General features: G+C 34.8%; 2 protein-coding genes across 2 annotated transcripts; both read right to left on the bottom strand.

Moving 5' to 3' along the window:
* Nucleotides 1-1038: 1038 nt before the first annotated feature.
* Nucleotides 1039-3363, bottom strand: LOC125585658 (F-box/LRR-repeat/kelch-repeat protein At1g09650-like). Its single transcript, XM_048755109.1, has one exon. The coding sequence runs from the start codon at nucleotides 2246-2248 to the stop codon at nucleotides 1061-1063; it is 1188 nt and encodes a 395-aa protein (XP_048611066.1). The 5' UTR covers nucleotides 2249-3363; the 3' UTR covers nucleotides 1039-1060.
* Nucleotides 3364-3555: 192 nt separating this feature from the next.
* On the bottom strand, nucleotides 3556-4583 carry LOC106385168 (RING-H2 finger protein ATL33). The gene has a single exon (XM_013825121.3). It carries the CDS (start codon nucleotides 4315-4317, stop codon nucleotides 3664-3666), a length of 654 nt encoding a protein of 217 aa, XP_013680575.3. The 5' UTR covers nucleotides 4318-4583; the 3' UTR covers nucleotides 3556-3663.
* Between the last annotated feature and the right edge of the window lie 9660 nt (nucleotides 4584-14243).

Genomic DNA, 14243 nt, shown 5'->3' with positions numbered 1-14243 from the left:
GTCTGAAAATAGCCTTCGGATGACAAATGGAAGTTAGTGTAGTACGTACATCAATAGCGTTCTTGGGAGATATAACTTGAGAAGCGGTCTTGTTAGAGCTACGCTTGTTGACCCTGTTAGAAGAGATTCATGCACACACAAAATGAAGGGAGAGGCTATCACACTCTTAAGATAAGAAGGTTTTATACCCATGGAAATTTTGGTTGTGCATTAAAAAATAGAGCATGGCTTTTGCAAGGCAAATAAGTTGAATATTATCAAACAACTAGGACACAAAACTATAATATATCTCAAAACTAATGATTTTTAAAATATAATTGACATCAAACTTGGGAAATAAGAAAATGCATTCCATTGAAATGTAATTCTACGAAACATACATCATAAGATCTTAATTCAAGATCGTATATTACAAGATTCGGATTAGGCAGCTTGATACCAAGAAAAAAAAACAGAGCACTAGAGACGGTACAATATAGAAGCAAGTGAGCGAGATTTGATAGTTCCAATTAGCTATGGAAATGTGTAAACCAAAGCGATAGGTATGTGTTACGAGGTTGAGGATGACCAGTAGGTGAATTGCGAACGATAGGAGAGATTCACAACCTTTTTCTCTTTGGGAATGTGCATTAATTTTTCTCTTGTATAATTTGTTTATGTTAGAAAGATGAGCTTTCAAGCTAGAAACAATTGGTAATAAATTGATTGACTCATCTATCTTATATTAGTAATATTACTAATGATTCTTTCTAACTACCGGTGTTGGAGACTTAATCTCTAAAACGCTTCTTCGGGATGATAGTTTTTTGAGCGTCAATCTCGGAATATCTAGACATGGATCGATGAACCACTTTGGACCTAATCGATGTTAGATTGAATTAAACTGTATGAATTATTTGATACCATGTTAAAGTAGATAAGTTTTCAACATAAAACCAGCTGATAATAAATGGATTGACTTATCTATCTTATATATTACTTAAGAATTTTTTCAACTACCGATGTAGGAGATTTAGTCTCTAATACTAAACTATAATATATCTCAAAAGTAAACATTTTTTTATACAATTGACATCAAACTTGGGAAACAAGAAAACGAACTCTCGCAAGAATGTACTATGTAATCACGTACGAAACATAAATCATATGATCTTGATTCAGGATCGTACATTAAAAGATTCGGATTCTTCGCACGAGGATAATAAAGCACTAGTGTTTTCTTCTTGTTCTTCAAAACCGCGACAGGAATGGCACATGGAACAACGTCTGGCGAATAAGTGCATGGTGGTGGCAGATAATCCGTAAACCAATCATAATCAGTTTGTAGATCTAACGAATATATTTTCTCCCAAGTCATATCTGAATTATTTAGTGACCAAATCTCTTGTTTTGGCCACTCTTTCTGCGAGACGCATAGACGGTTATTCAGAGTGCACATGATGATTTCCTTCTCACCTACTTCGAAAAATGGAGCTTCTGCGATCATGTGAAATTTTTCTGTATGGATATCGAAAGATAATACTTTTGTGTCTGTGATATACTCATCAGTGAACCAGTAAAGTGATCCATCTAAGTGTACTGGAGCTTGTTCATCAAAAATACGGACAGGAGAAGCAGTCACATACCTCCAAGTGTTGGTGTTATTAAAGTCATAAACTTCACAAACTGTAGTGTTACTTAGAGTAAACTCAAATGAATTATATAACCAAACCAATTTGTATCTGCCTGTGAACTTGTCTTTGCCAAATCCTAGATTACATAAAATGCCATCGTTATCTTCCGTCCAGGTTCCCATTTTATTCATCACCTTGAGAGCAGCTTCTTGATGCCCCGCTTGAGGAACACTTCGTAACCATCTAGTATTAGGATTGACTAGATATATACAAGTGTAGTAATTGTAATAGCATATCATACCGTCACAACCGCAAACGGAATAGGTATAACAAATCGATGATTTTTTGTTCTCCAAGGGAATTGGCATAGGCACAGGGCAAACATTAGGCAGTTTGATCAAATCCGACGAACCTATCGTGAACATCCTTGTTACATGTTCTTTATCTTCACCTTCAAAGCGATTGGTGATAAGGATATCTGGATCTTGTAGTTGACTATATAACAACTGTTTTTTCTTAAAATATGCAGATTCAATCTTAGATTTCCATTGTGTTGACACAGATTTGAATCTTAACAGAGATTTCACCGGTAATTTCTCGAGAATATCTTCAATTAAGCCATGGGGTAGTTCCATACCGTGAATGGTGCTGAGAATTCGTTTTGGGTTTTGTTGTTATTGTCCTGAAAGGAGTCTGGGGTCGTTGTTGTTAACTGATGATCATTAGTAAATTCATGTGAGTATTTATATTAGAAAACATACATTCATATGTCTTATGTTTTAAGCCTAGAAGGAAACTAAATCTCTAGAAGAGATTACATTAGTTTTGATAACAATTATGTTTTAAAAACAAAATATAAGAGCAATTATGTTACTGTGATTTTTTGGGTTTTAAAGTTTATTTTTCATTAACTTTTAGATTTGTCAATATTAATTACATTAAGAGACCATATATATAATTTAGTTATTAGAATCAAATTACGACACGTGTGTTTTAAAATAGTTTTAAAAGGTTAAAAAATAAACAATTAAGATTGTAGATAAAAGATAAAAGCATTCTAATTAAAGAACGCAGATAATAAACTTTATATGTGTCAGTTTTGTTAGATTGGCAAAATGGATATACAATTTATTAAAACACTAATTAATATATGAGAATGAGATTTTCTTTAATATCTGATGATTAATTAAAATATAAGATTGAAAAGAAATTTAATGCATTTTCTCTTATATAATAGAAGGATCTGCTAGATGTATCAATTAAGAAGGATACAAATTACTTTGGAAATCACTATATGATTTTTCATAAGCACTATATGATTCCGAAGAAGGTTTCTATAATTTAATAGATCCTCCTAAATATGAGCACAATGGATATGGAACAAAGTTCATATAATTTTGTTTTGTTTTAATAATTTGAAGGTATTCGGTGGACAAAGATCCAACCGACTAGTTCTATGAAATTTGTTTATCGGTGCAGGATAAACTAGATCGTTCACTTAGAGACCAATGTCGCATGGCCACACCCACATGTTTAGTGTCGTGAGTTGATTCGAACCTGGAGGTTCCTATAACTTATTCTAATGAAAAAACTCTAAGCGCCACTTGACGTTAAACATAGATTAGTGTTAAACCGGAGGAATCACCGGATGGTTTCCGGTAGGTTACTGTTAAAGTTAAACCCACAAGGACCAAAAGATAACTCCTAGCACTGAAATCGCCGGGAATGAGACCAAAGTTCGATTGTTTTATATTATTTAAAAATTCCGTGGTGAAAGTAAACGCTGCCGTTTATAAGAAGACGTGGAGGAATATGAACCGCGGAAGCATGCTGTAGTGCGTTTATAAGAAGCATGCTGTAGTGCGTTTCTGTGAGTTGTCGAGAGTCAACGTCACATCTTACACACACTGTTGCTTACGGAGTTACGAAGCAACCAAAATAATTAAATTAACGAACTCATATTTTTTAGATTTAACGTAAATTTGTTTACAGCCACAATAAATATAAAATCATGAAATCGAAAAAAATAAATTACAAAATAAAAAATAAATCAAACTAGACTAGAAGCATCAGGTAGACCTTGACGCCAATCGTCATCTCTATTGGTCGCTGAAACTCGGCGGTTTCCGCCAGCGCTGCGATTCACGTTAACGTTAGAGTCGGCTTCGGTCGGTTTAACGGGGACGTCTGCTCTGCAAATAGGACAACTGGGGTGATCTTTGTCCTTGAGCCACTTCTCGATACACGACACGTGGAACTTGTGCTTACACGCGCTTAGTTGTCGGATCTCTTCGCCGTCGGCGAGTACCGACAGGCACACCGTGCATTCGGTCCCGATCTCCTTTGAATGAGTCTTTCTAGAATCAGGCGTGACGGTCGTGGTGACTGGCGTTGCGATATCTACGGTGACGTGTGGTGTGTCGTCGGAGGAAGAGCTTCTGCTGCGGCGGCGGGAAGAACATGGGGCGGTAAAGAAAAGAGCGTAAACTAAGGCGGAAACGGCGACGATTGCTACGACGGCGAAGATTAGTTTGATAGGAGTGAAGTCGATGATGCGAGGAGGTGCTGGGAACGGTGGAGGAGGTCCGATGATTATGAAGGTGGAGTTGGAAGTGATGGTTGTGCCGGGGAAGATGGTGGATGGAACTGTAGCAGATGAAGTCGGGACAACGGTTCCGGCGTCTATGGTATTATTATTGAACATTGTTATTATTGTGAGTTGGGGAAGAGAGATAATAATGGAAAGTGCTTCTCGCTAACTTAAGTTTTGTTTTGTCTTCCAATTTTTTTTCCAACGACTAACGTCAAAAAAAAATTTGCGCAAGGTGAAATTAACAAAAACTAGAAATAAAAATAACACTCGCATCATTTCCAATTTACATCTATATTTTCAGAAGTAGAGAAATTTAAAAATGGATTTTTCTTGACATATGTATGTTATTTAAAATGTTATTTTATATAAATGCTATGGAAAATATCTTTAAAAGAGATGAATGCTATAGAAAAATGTTATTATTTTTTTTCTAATAAAATTCATCTAAATGTGGAATCAACATCTATACTATACTAAAAGGGGGATATGAGCTCCATTGAGCCTATCCACCTCAGCAAATTAAATCAGCCACTTAGAATATGAGTTTGTGCCATGTCAACTCTCAATAACTATAATCACAAGCCACATCATCTCATCAGTTCACGTTCTTAGTTTCTTCAGCTTCCTCCTCCCAACGTAAGCATTTATCGCACACACAAAACTGGTTCGGTTTCTTCTCATATTTTGTATTTATAGGAGTCATAGTTCTGTCTAACCCTAATCCCATGAGAAGCCTTCCTCTCCCCCGAGACAGTCAAGCCTACTCAACGTGAAAGAACAAAATCATTGTAGTAGCCATTATCTCTCCGGTCCTGATCATATCCTTGATATAGGTCTGAAATTCTTGACACATCTTTTTAATGTCTGCGTCCATATACCTTATGATATTTTCTGGCCATGTTTTACAGATACGTTTGTACGGAAGCAATTGGAAACTTCAGGGCAATACCTCGAACCCGGTCAGAATCTTTGTATTTGATGGCTTACTGATTCTCAGAATCTTTACAATATTCTCTATATGTTTAATGTTTGTATGTAAGGTTACCTAAAAGCTTCAATTTATTTATCCATCTTCTAATATCTAGATTTAAAATATGATTTTTGGTTTGTTTCTATAGTAACAAGTGTATGGTCCAAGGTAGTTTCCATAGCAGAAGGGTTGTATGCTAGATTCTCTGCTGCATCAGTTTTTTTAGGTCCTTACAAGGCTGGTTCTTTTTTCTTTGTTGACACCTGCAATAAGAATCTTGACACGTTCGGTGACAATCACTACTACGCACAGGTTTGTGTCGATCTTTCAGTTGGTTTTAGTAGATTTGTTTTTGTGCAATGTTGCTAATATTGTTTTCTTATGTCTAACAGAAGGTGGATACGATGCACAGTTTGATCAAAGTCCATGGAGATTGTTGTTAAGGAAACAAATGAAGCTAAAATGCTAAGAGCAGAGAATAGTTGTGGCCAGAACCAGCCTTGATCAAGGTGTTAACGCAGAATTCTTAAGACTGAATTGGAATCAAGTAGAATTTGTTTTGTAGATATGAAATCACTCAGTTGTTGTATTTGATTATATTATAGGTAAGAGTAATATCCCTTTGAGAATTGGCTAGATTGATCAAGGAAAAACGTTTTTCAAGCCAGGGTTAGGAAAAACATCCCTTTAGGTTGCACAATATAAATGTAGTATCAATGATGGAAAGGTGCTACATGATGTTTTTCTTTCAAAAAGACGCACCTCTATTCGTACGGCAGCAACACGCTTTAGTTGCAGGAAAGTGTTGGTTATTATTCTCTTTTTTATTTCCTTAAGGTTTTTTTGCTAACGATTTGGTAATAAGTTTAGTTTGTTCCTTATGTTGAACAAATGAAGGAAAAGTTGCTGCAAAAGATTCAAAAACAGAGCAAAAACCATAAAGGCCAAGTACATGGATGATCTTTTTGGGGTGTGTACAGTACATAAGTAGTATGTAGTTGGAGACACGATTTGGTTTAAAATATGACGTTGAATGTTGTGGTTGACTCGAAGAAGTTAACTTTTGTGTTACAAACTTTCTCTTTAGTTAGAAGCTGCTATAATTTTTGGTTACAATTTGCAAGAAAAAGTTATGCCTTGTGGGAGTTGTGTTTTACATTCTCCTAAATTGTAACAGATCTTCAGACAGAATTAGTCGTTAGTTTCATCTGAGATTTGACTTTTTGTTAGAAATTATATTGGTTCTTCGACAACAATCAAGGCCTTGGATTCTCAAGCTTATCTCTCTTTTAGTGTCTCATTGTTTGCAAAAAAAAAAACAAAGGCAAATATGTTTGTGATCTTCTAAAAACATAGTCTTTCTTTTTTTTAAACAAAATCTTTACATTGTGAATGTGAGTTCCTTAGCCTGTGGAAAATTTTGAATTTCAGGTGGAAGGTGAGGATGCTCAAATTATAAAGAGAACAAAAAATGTGATTTTAGGAGCTCCTATATGGGGGATGTGCTCTGTTACTCTTTTCTCCTTATTTCCTTTTTTTCCTTAGTATTTGAGCTCAAAGAAGATCTTTTAGTACTAAACCATTACCTCATATCTTAAACTACTCATCTTGCTTTCAGTATGCAACATGGTAAACAGTTTTCTTTAATCACAATAAAATATAAAAATCTTCAATGCATGTAATCTAAAAAATATTTGGGGATATACTTGCAGGCGCTGCACACTCATAGAATCTGGAACTGCACATTTATATGATGAGCTAGAGATATAGGTAGTTGAAAAAAACGAAGGAATCAATGAAACAGCAACAACTGTGCTTCATCAACAATTTTAAAGCTGTGAAAAAGCGATAAAAGCATCACAATCACAGATTCTTCACCTAAGCGGACTTAACAATAATATATTGTAAAGTTACAGCAAAAAACAATAATATATTGTATACTGCATATACAAAAATATTAATTCTGTGTTAATCTAAAATTAATATAAAAATATGAAAACACCAGGTGTAAAGATTAATGTATTTATATATTTTGAATAAAAGTAAGAGATAAGAAAACAAAATAAGACGAAGACAATTAATAGTATATAGTTATTTTAACAAAGGAAATAATAAAACAATGAAATTTAGTAAAATAAAATATGGTTAAACTAAAAAATTAAGATACACAAAAACATATAAAATTGAAACTTTTTATTCAAATTTAAATAATTAATAATAAATTTATAATTTTTGAATCATACATTTTCAAATTGAAACTTCTTATAATTTTTTTTCAAATTTTCTTTTTTGGTCAAAATTTATTTTTTCGATTTTGTTTTCAAATTAGAAATTTTTTTGAAACTATTTTCATTTTTTTAAATATTAAGTATTTATTTATATATTTATTAAAATCATATACCCATTTTCCAAAACACTATCCCTCAAATCTAAACCCTAATTTTAGATTAATTAACCATATTATTAGAAGTATTTATTTATCTTTTTAAAAGTGAGAGAAATATGGTTAAGATAAACATAAAAAGTTGTATTTAGAATGTGGCAGTTTAGAAAAAATTTCCTAAAATTTTGATATAACTAAGTAGAAAAACACTAATCAAATAATAAAAAATGATCTATTATACTTTAAAATAAATTATTATTCATACTAATAAAAATCTAAAATGGAAAATTAAAACATGAGAAAACAACAAAAATGACACATAAAAACAAAAAGAAGAAGATAAAAACATCTTTCAAAGAGGACCTTCAACATAAGCCAAAATATTTAACAAAAAGTAACCAATCAAAATATTCCAATCAGCCATCTTACTTAAATATATCCAGTAATACTAATAAATAAATAAAAATATAATTACATATATCAACATAATCATATTCTCATACGAGACATTTCCTCGAGGCTAATCAATCTCATATGTAGTGTCTCTAAGGTTTTATTTCAGTGGAATGAACTCATCTCCCATATTCTCCTCTTTCTTCTTACATACTTTATAAATGATTCCTTCCATCTCACCTGCTCTATATCTACAACAAAGTCAAGCAGTGTTAAATTTTTGGTTAAACTCTTGATTGATTTTTTGAAAAAAAATTTTGAATTGATTGACTTTATGAACTTTGTACGATGATAAAGTAGTAAGAACGGTGATAAAGATCGAACTCATGCATCACAGCATCAGCAATACACAAATCTTGAAATAATCTACACATAGTTTTCTTATTGTTGTTTATCTGTCATTGGCGTCCCTAACGCTTAAACATGAGCCAAGGCAACATCTTTCATATCTAGAAACCTGCAATATCTACAGTTTAATATAAACACAATAAAGAACAAAGTAAAATTCACCAATTCAAAAAAATCACTATAAATTATGTTGAGTTATTATTTTTTTTGTTTTTTTCTATTAAACCTTTTATGATTTCGAGAGAAAAGAAATGTAAAAAAAAATCAAATATAAAAACAAAATATCTAAAAATATTTTAGTGCACTAATCCGCGCGTAGCGCGGAAAAAAATCTAGTTTTTATAATCTCGATTGCAACAATCACTTTCGTCATTATTTTACTACAAACGCACCTATCATTACAGAACTCTTTTTCCCTGTGGAAAATATCTATGTTTCTTTCATTAGCCACATGGTTTTATATAATTTTGATAGCATGACCATTTGATTCTTTTGACTCATGATAGCATCTCTATTTATCTTCTAATTGTTTTTTTTCATACAATGAAAGAAGGAAGATCTTCTTTGTTGTTTTGTTATGATGTTTACATGGGAGTAGTGGTTGGACATTTGGTGGTTGTCGGTGCCACCAAGATTAATTATTCTTTTTCTAAAAAATATTTTATTTATATAATAACTCTTGGGTCTTCGGGTATGGGTATGCTAATGGCCTAGTAATCTGAGCTTTGATTAGAGACTAAACCCGACACACATATGAATGTATAAACATTGTAATATAGCAGCACAGGTTGCTTTGACCATTACAAACTTGCAACAAGTGTTAAGGTGAAACTGAAACATTTGACGCATAAAACAGAGCGAGAGAGAGAGAGAGCTGAAAGAGCGTTCTACACAGAAAATTGTTCAATTTTCAAGACCAGTTTGTCTAATTCATTTTCAATGGCTATGTGTGTGGTTCTACAAAGGGGGTCACCATCAATGTGTTTAAAAATCATCATATAAAACAAAATTTTAATTACTCGTATGATTCCCTAAAATGATTGCTTATAGTTAATCATAGAAAGGATGGAAACATAGAGAAGTCTGACAAATAATAAATTCCAATGTTGCACAATTCAGAAATGTTGGTCTTACTTACACGAGGGACTTGCAGAATCTAGTATGCGTCAGTAGAATTTACAAAAAAATATGAGAAGTTATTATAATTGTTTTAAAGTTCTATTTAAATCGATATCACCAAAATGCTAGGATAAAGAGTGATTATTTTTTAGCAAAAAAAAAAAAAAGAGTGATTATTTTGAGTAAAAGTGAGTATGTTATTAGGAAAGCTATGACAACAAAGTTGTAAATAGAATATAGCATCTATAATTAGAAAATGAAGTGAATAACTAAAATCACTGTTTTCTTTTTCATTTTAACCTTCTTACTATAAACAGAAGGTTATTATACCATTTGACTATTATTCTGCTTTCTTGATATAGTATAGATACATATTATTCTATAAAATATATAAGAATATATTGATAGTTTTAAAATAAAATAAAACTAGACTGAGTAATGAATGAAATTTATGTGTAGAAAACACTTATAAACGTTTGAATACATGTTAAGTTTTCAGAATCTGATTTTCTGAAAATAGTATAGAACTAGTACAAAATCAGCATATAACAACTGCAAAAGAAAAATATAGATTGTTAAAAAATACCAACGGATATAACAAAATGACAATATGTTATATATTGTATGACGAAAAATTTAATAATTATTTATTATATTATTTTGAAAAAGTATCTAATTAAAAAAAATTCAAATCATGTTATATGTATTAGCTTTTCAACTGAATTTTCAAATTGATTTCTTATATAGTTTAAAAACTATTTAAGAAATAAAATTGAAGGGGAAAGAAATAACTAAAAAAATAAAGAAGCAAATAGAAAGGGTAATATCTATTATTATAAAGATATGTTTCAATTCTTCTTAGGGGGTCCACGTCAGCATCCACCTAAGAAAGTCGACTTCTCTCGCGCCGCCACGTGTCCTCTGCCTCAATACTTCGCGTTTCATTTAACGAAAAGAAGGGAAAATTGTGGGCTTTCCATAATAACAAAAATTAGAACCTCAAACCAAGAGGCCCTTTACTCTTCACCACCTTCACGCCGCAAATAGGGTTCGTCTTCTTCCTCTATGTCCGATACCTAAAAAATTTCTTTTGCTTTCTCACACACCGTCCATGGTGTTTCGAGAGATTTGGATGACTATCATAGATATGAAGAATCTCTTTCTTTGTCTCCACTTGCGTCGTTTGGCCTTCTATTCTACTCAACCGAAACCGTTCGCGTTACAGATTTAGCGCCATTATCGCCTTCTTAACTTCATACCAACGTGAAGCACGATCTGACATTGATTGTGAGTTATCCTTCTGCAACCCGGTTTATTCTACACCTATAAAAGGTTAGCTTTCTTCACTTGAAAATCATCTTCTCATTGTTTACGGACCCCTCCAAATCTCATTGTTTCTCCAGATACCCAAATTATCTCAGTCATACGTTAGGTGTGATTCTAGGTTTTCACCTCTTTTCAGTTCGAAAACTGTAAATCTCGATTGTTAAAAAAGGTTCTTACTAGATGAGTCATTCAATATTGGTTTGCTAAATATCTTTTAGGGTTTCACCTTTTTACTAATTGCCTAGGAAATTAAATCATACGTTCCTTCTTCTGTTGATTTCAGAAGCCTTAAAATTGTGATTAATATTTATTGATTCTGAAAATTTCCAGAATCTGTGTCTGATATCTACAAAGATCGATAAATGTAATTCTGAGTTGAGCTTCATTGTTGATTTTTCCAGATAAACAGTGTTTTTTCTCTGCTGTTTGTTTGGCATGAACAATATTTTATAGTGATTTTACTATTTTAATCAACTTTTATGTTATGCGAGGAAGAAAAAGATAGAGTGACGGGGAAGAGTCTTGAGGGATGAATCTAATAATGAGTATACCAATATTAAAACTGAGAAAACGGAAACGCCTAAAGCTACAAACGCCTAAAGTTATAGAATGGTACTTACTCTCAAGAGACGAAGCTAAAGAAACCCGAAAAATTCTGCCTTGCCTGCGATGCAACAACATGGAGACCAAACTCTGTTACTACAACTGGTATGCAAGAAATGTCAGAGGTATTGGACATCTGGTGGAATGATGAGGTACATTTTGGTCAGTGCAGGGAGACGCAAGAACAAGAATATGGCTTCTCATAATAAGTAGAATATTACGAAAGCTATGCTATGCATAAGGCGGCTGCAAAAAACCGCTGATTTTCAGCATCCTAATGGCACCAATCTCCACACTTTGGATCTGATTCAGTCCTCTGCGAATCAATGGCATTAGCCAATAAAGAGCTGCAGATTACGGTTCCTTTAATGTCACCAGCTTAGATGTACGCTTGGAACAGTGTTTCATCAACGGTTGTACCGTTTTACCTTTCCTCAACATACTGAAGCTGTTCATGAGTTTCACCGGGAACATAGAGCAGCTTAGCCTGGATGCCAGAACCCACATCCCCATCCGGTGGGTCCTCTCTCCAACAAGTCGAGAGCATTGCTAAACCAGGAACCGTTCTTCAATACCTCAATACTTTTGCATTTCAATTTGCATACGGCTTTCCGAAACTGTTGTTGATTCTTATCTGCACACTCCAGTAATCAGCGGCTGATATCTTGCATATTTACATTGTTTTATCCATTCACCCATGTGCATTTTGATCATATAGACTAAGATTTAGCCATGTTTAGGTTGCATTTTGCATACATGAGTCTTTATCAGGTATTGGAGTACCACATGGAGTTCTTGGAGGCATTTGGGTGCATTTGGAGCTATGTTTAAAGCGATCATTGGACGAGCAGAGCAGGGGAGCGAGGTTCCGCAGCGACGTCATGAGGTCGCTCCAAAGCACCTCTCAGAGCGACCTAGCTGGAGCGACCCCGTGAAGTCGCTCGCCATACTCACCCCGTGAAGCGACTTGCCCAGAGCGACCTCCCGGAGCGACATCACGAAGTCGCTGTGTCCCACTTCTCAGAGCGACCTTCCTAAAGCGACGCCATGAAGTCGCTCGCGTTCTTGTTACTCCGAACAGTCTTAGATGACCCTGGAGCGACCTCTCAGAGCGACCTACCAAGGTCGCTCCCGATCCAAAGCGACCCGTTGGAGCGACACACCAAAGTCGCTCGGGACCTCTCGCCCGGAGACACCAAAAATCGGCCCTGGAGCGACCTTCCGGAGCGACGCCTGCAAGTCGCTCCGCGTTATTTTGCTGCCGAAAATCATGATTTCTCGAGGACCTTTTTGCAATTTATTTTGGACGTTTTGCACTTGGAAAAACCTATGTTTTAAACATCTTTTGTAGCCACCAGGCAGACTATCTTTGATCATTGGAGAAATACACAAAAACTCTCTTGAGAAGTTCATCTCTTGGATTTTGATTGTTATGTTCTTGTTGATTTCTTATCTATTTCTCTACATGATTAATCTGAAATCCAATATGGGTTTAAGAGGAATCATGGAGATTAGTGAGTAATCACCTTTTGAATTCATGGGTTAGGGAGATCAAGGGTGATTAGGTTAGTTCTAGGATGTTTTAGTGTAGATCTTTCTTATTCCTTGTTAGTAGAGTATTCATAATGCATCTTCTGAGTTGGCCACTCAAAAATTGATCAATAGGCATTTCCCACCCGAAAGGTGTTTGATGAAATGCCTGAGACAACTCTCCTAGGCTTTTAGTATACTTTGCCAAAGACATTTGTTGTTAAAGGTGCTAAGATAGCTAATAGACTTGTTAGTAATGATTGCTTTCATATTATTCAACCAAAGACATTTGATGTTTGAGATATGTTAGCAAATGAGCATTCATCTAGACATAGAGCTTGCTTAGAATTGTGTCTAGGCTTAAGGTTGATAGTTTGATTGATCATTTGCCATCCTTAGTTCGATACTTGATCACCCAAGGTCTAATCCCTATGCCCATGAGTTCTCTTTTCCCTTAGTCAAGAAAGTATCATTCTGTAATTGCTTTCTAGTATTAGTAGTAGTTTAAAACTCATCTAAATCATTGGTTGCACTTAGATTAAGTGAGTACTTGCATTCTCGGTGCTTTGATATCCCTCAGAACTGGTTCGACAATCTCTTATACTACAACATTTGTCTTAGGAGCCTTGAAAACTCCTAACATCAAATTGGCGCCGTTGCCAAATTCTGAGTAGATTTAAACATTGAGATTTAGTCACTTGTTTGAGACTAAGTCATTTTAATTTTGTTTTGTTACTGATTCTTCTTCTTCACTTACCTTTCACTTTCAGGTGTATGAACTTGAGGAGCAGGGGTCCATCAAACCTAGTTCCAATAGTAGCAGACATCAGAGCTTTTGAGAGGGAGTGTACTAGAGCTAGAAGAGAAGAAGAACACCAGGCCCACTTGGATATTGATATGGCAGATCCACCGCAAGGGGCAGAACACCAACCGCGGGCAGCTCGACCCATTGGCACTTACGACCGCCCCAACATACATGGTCATAGATTCGGAATCCGAGCACCAGCTGTGGCAGCAAACAACTTTGAGGTCAAGTCAGAACTCCTCAACGTGATCGAGAACAACAAGTATCATGGCTTGGCTCTGGAGGACCCATTTGATCACTTGGACAGGTTCGACAGCTACTGCGGGTTGTCAAAAACCAATGGTGTGTCCGAAGATGCTTTCAAGCTCAAGCTATTCCCTTTCTCTTTGGGGGATAAGGCACGTCAGTGGGAGAAGTCTCTACCCAGCGACTCTATCACCACTTGGGATGAGTGCAAGAGAGCATTCTTGGAGAAATTCTTCTCATCCTCAAGAACTGCT

This window comes from Brassica napus, chromosome C4 (genome assembly GCF_020379485.1).
Source record: "Brassica napus cultivar Da-Ae chromosome C4, Da-Ae, whole genome shotgun sequence".
Classification (NCBI taxonomy): Eukaryota; Viridiplantae; Streptophyta; class Magnoliopsida; order Brassicales; family Brassicaceae; genus Brassica; species Brassica napus.
Note: the sequence above shows the minus strand (reverse complement) of the source record. Positions and strands in the feature narration are given on the sequence as shown.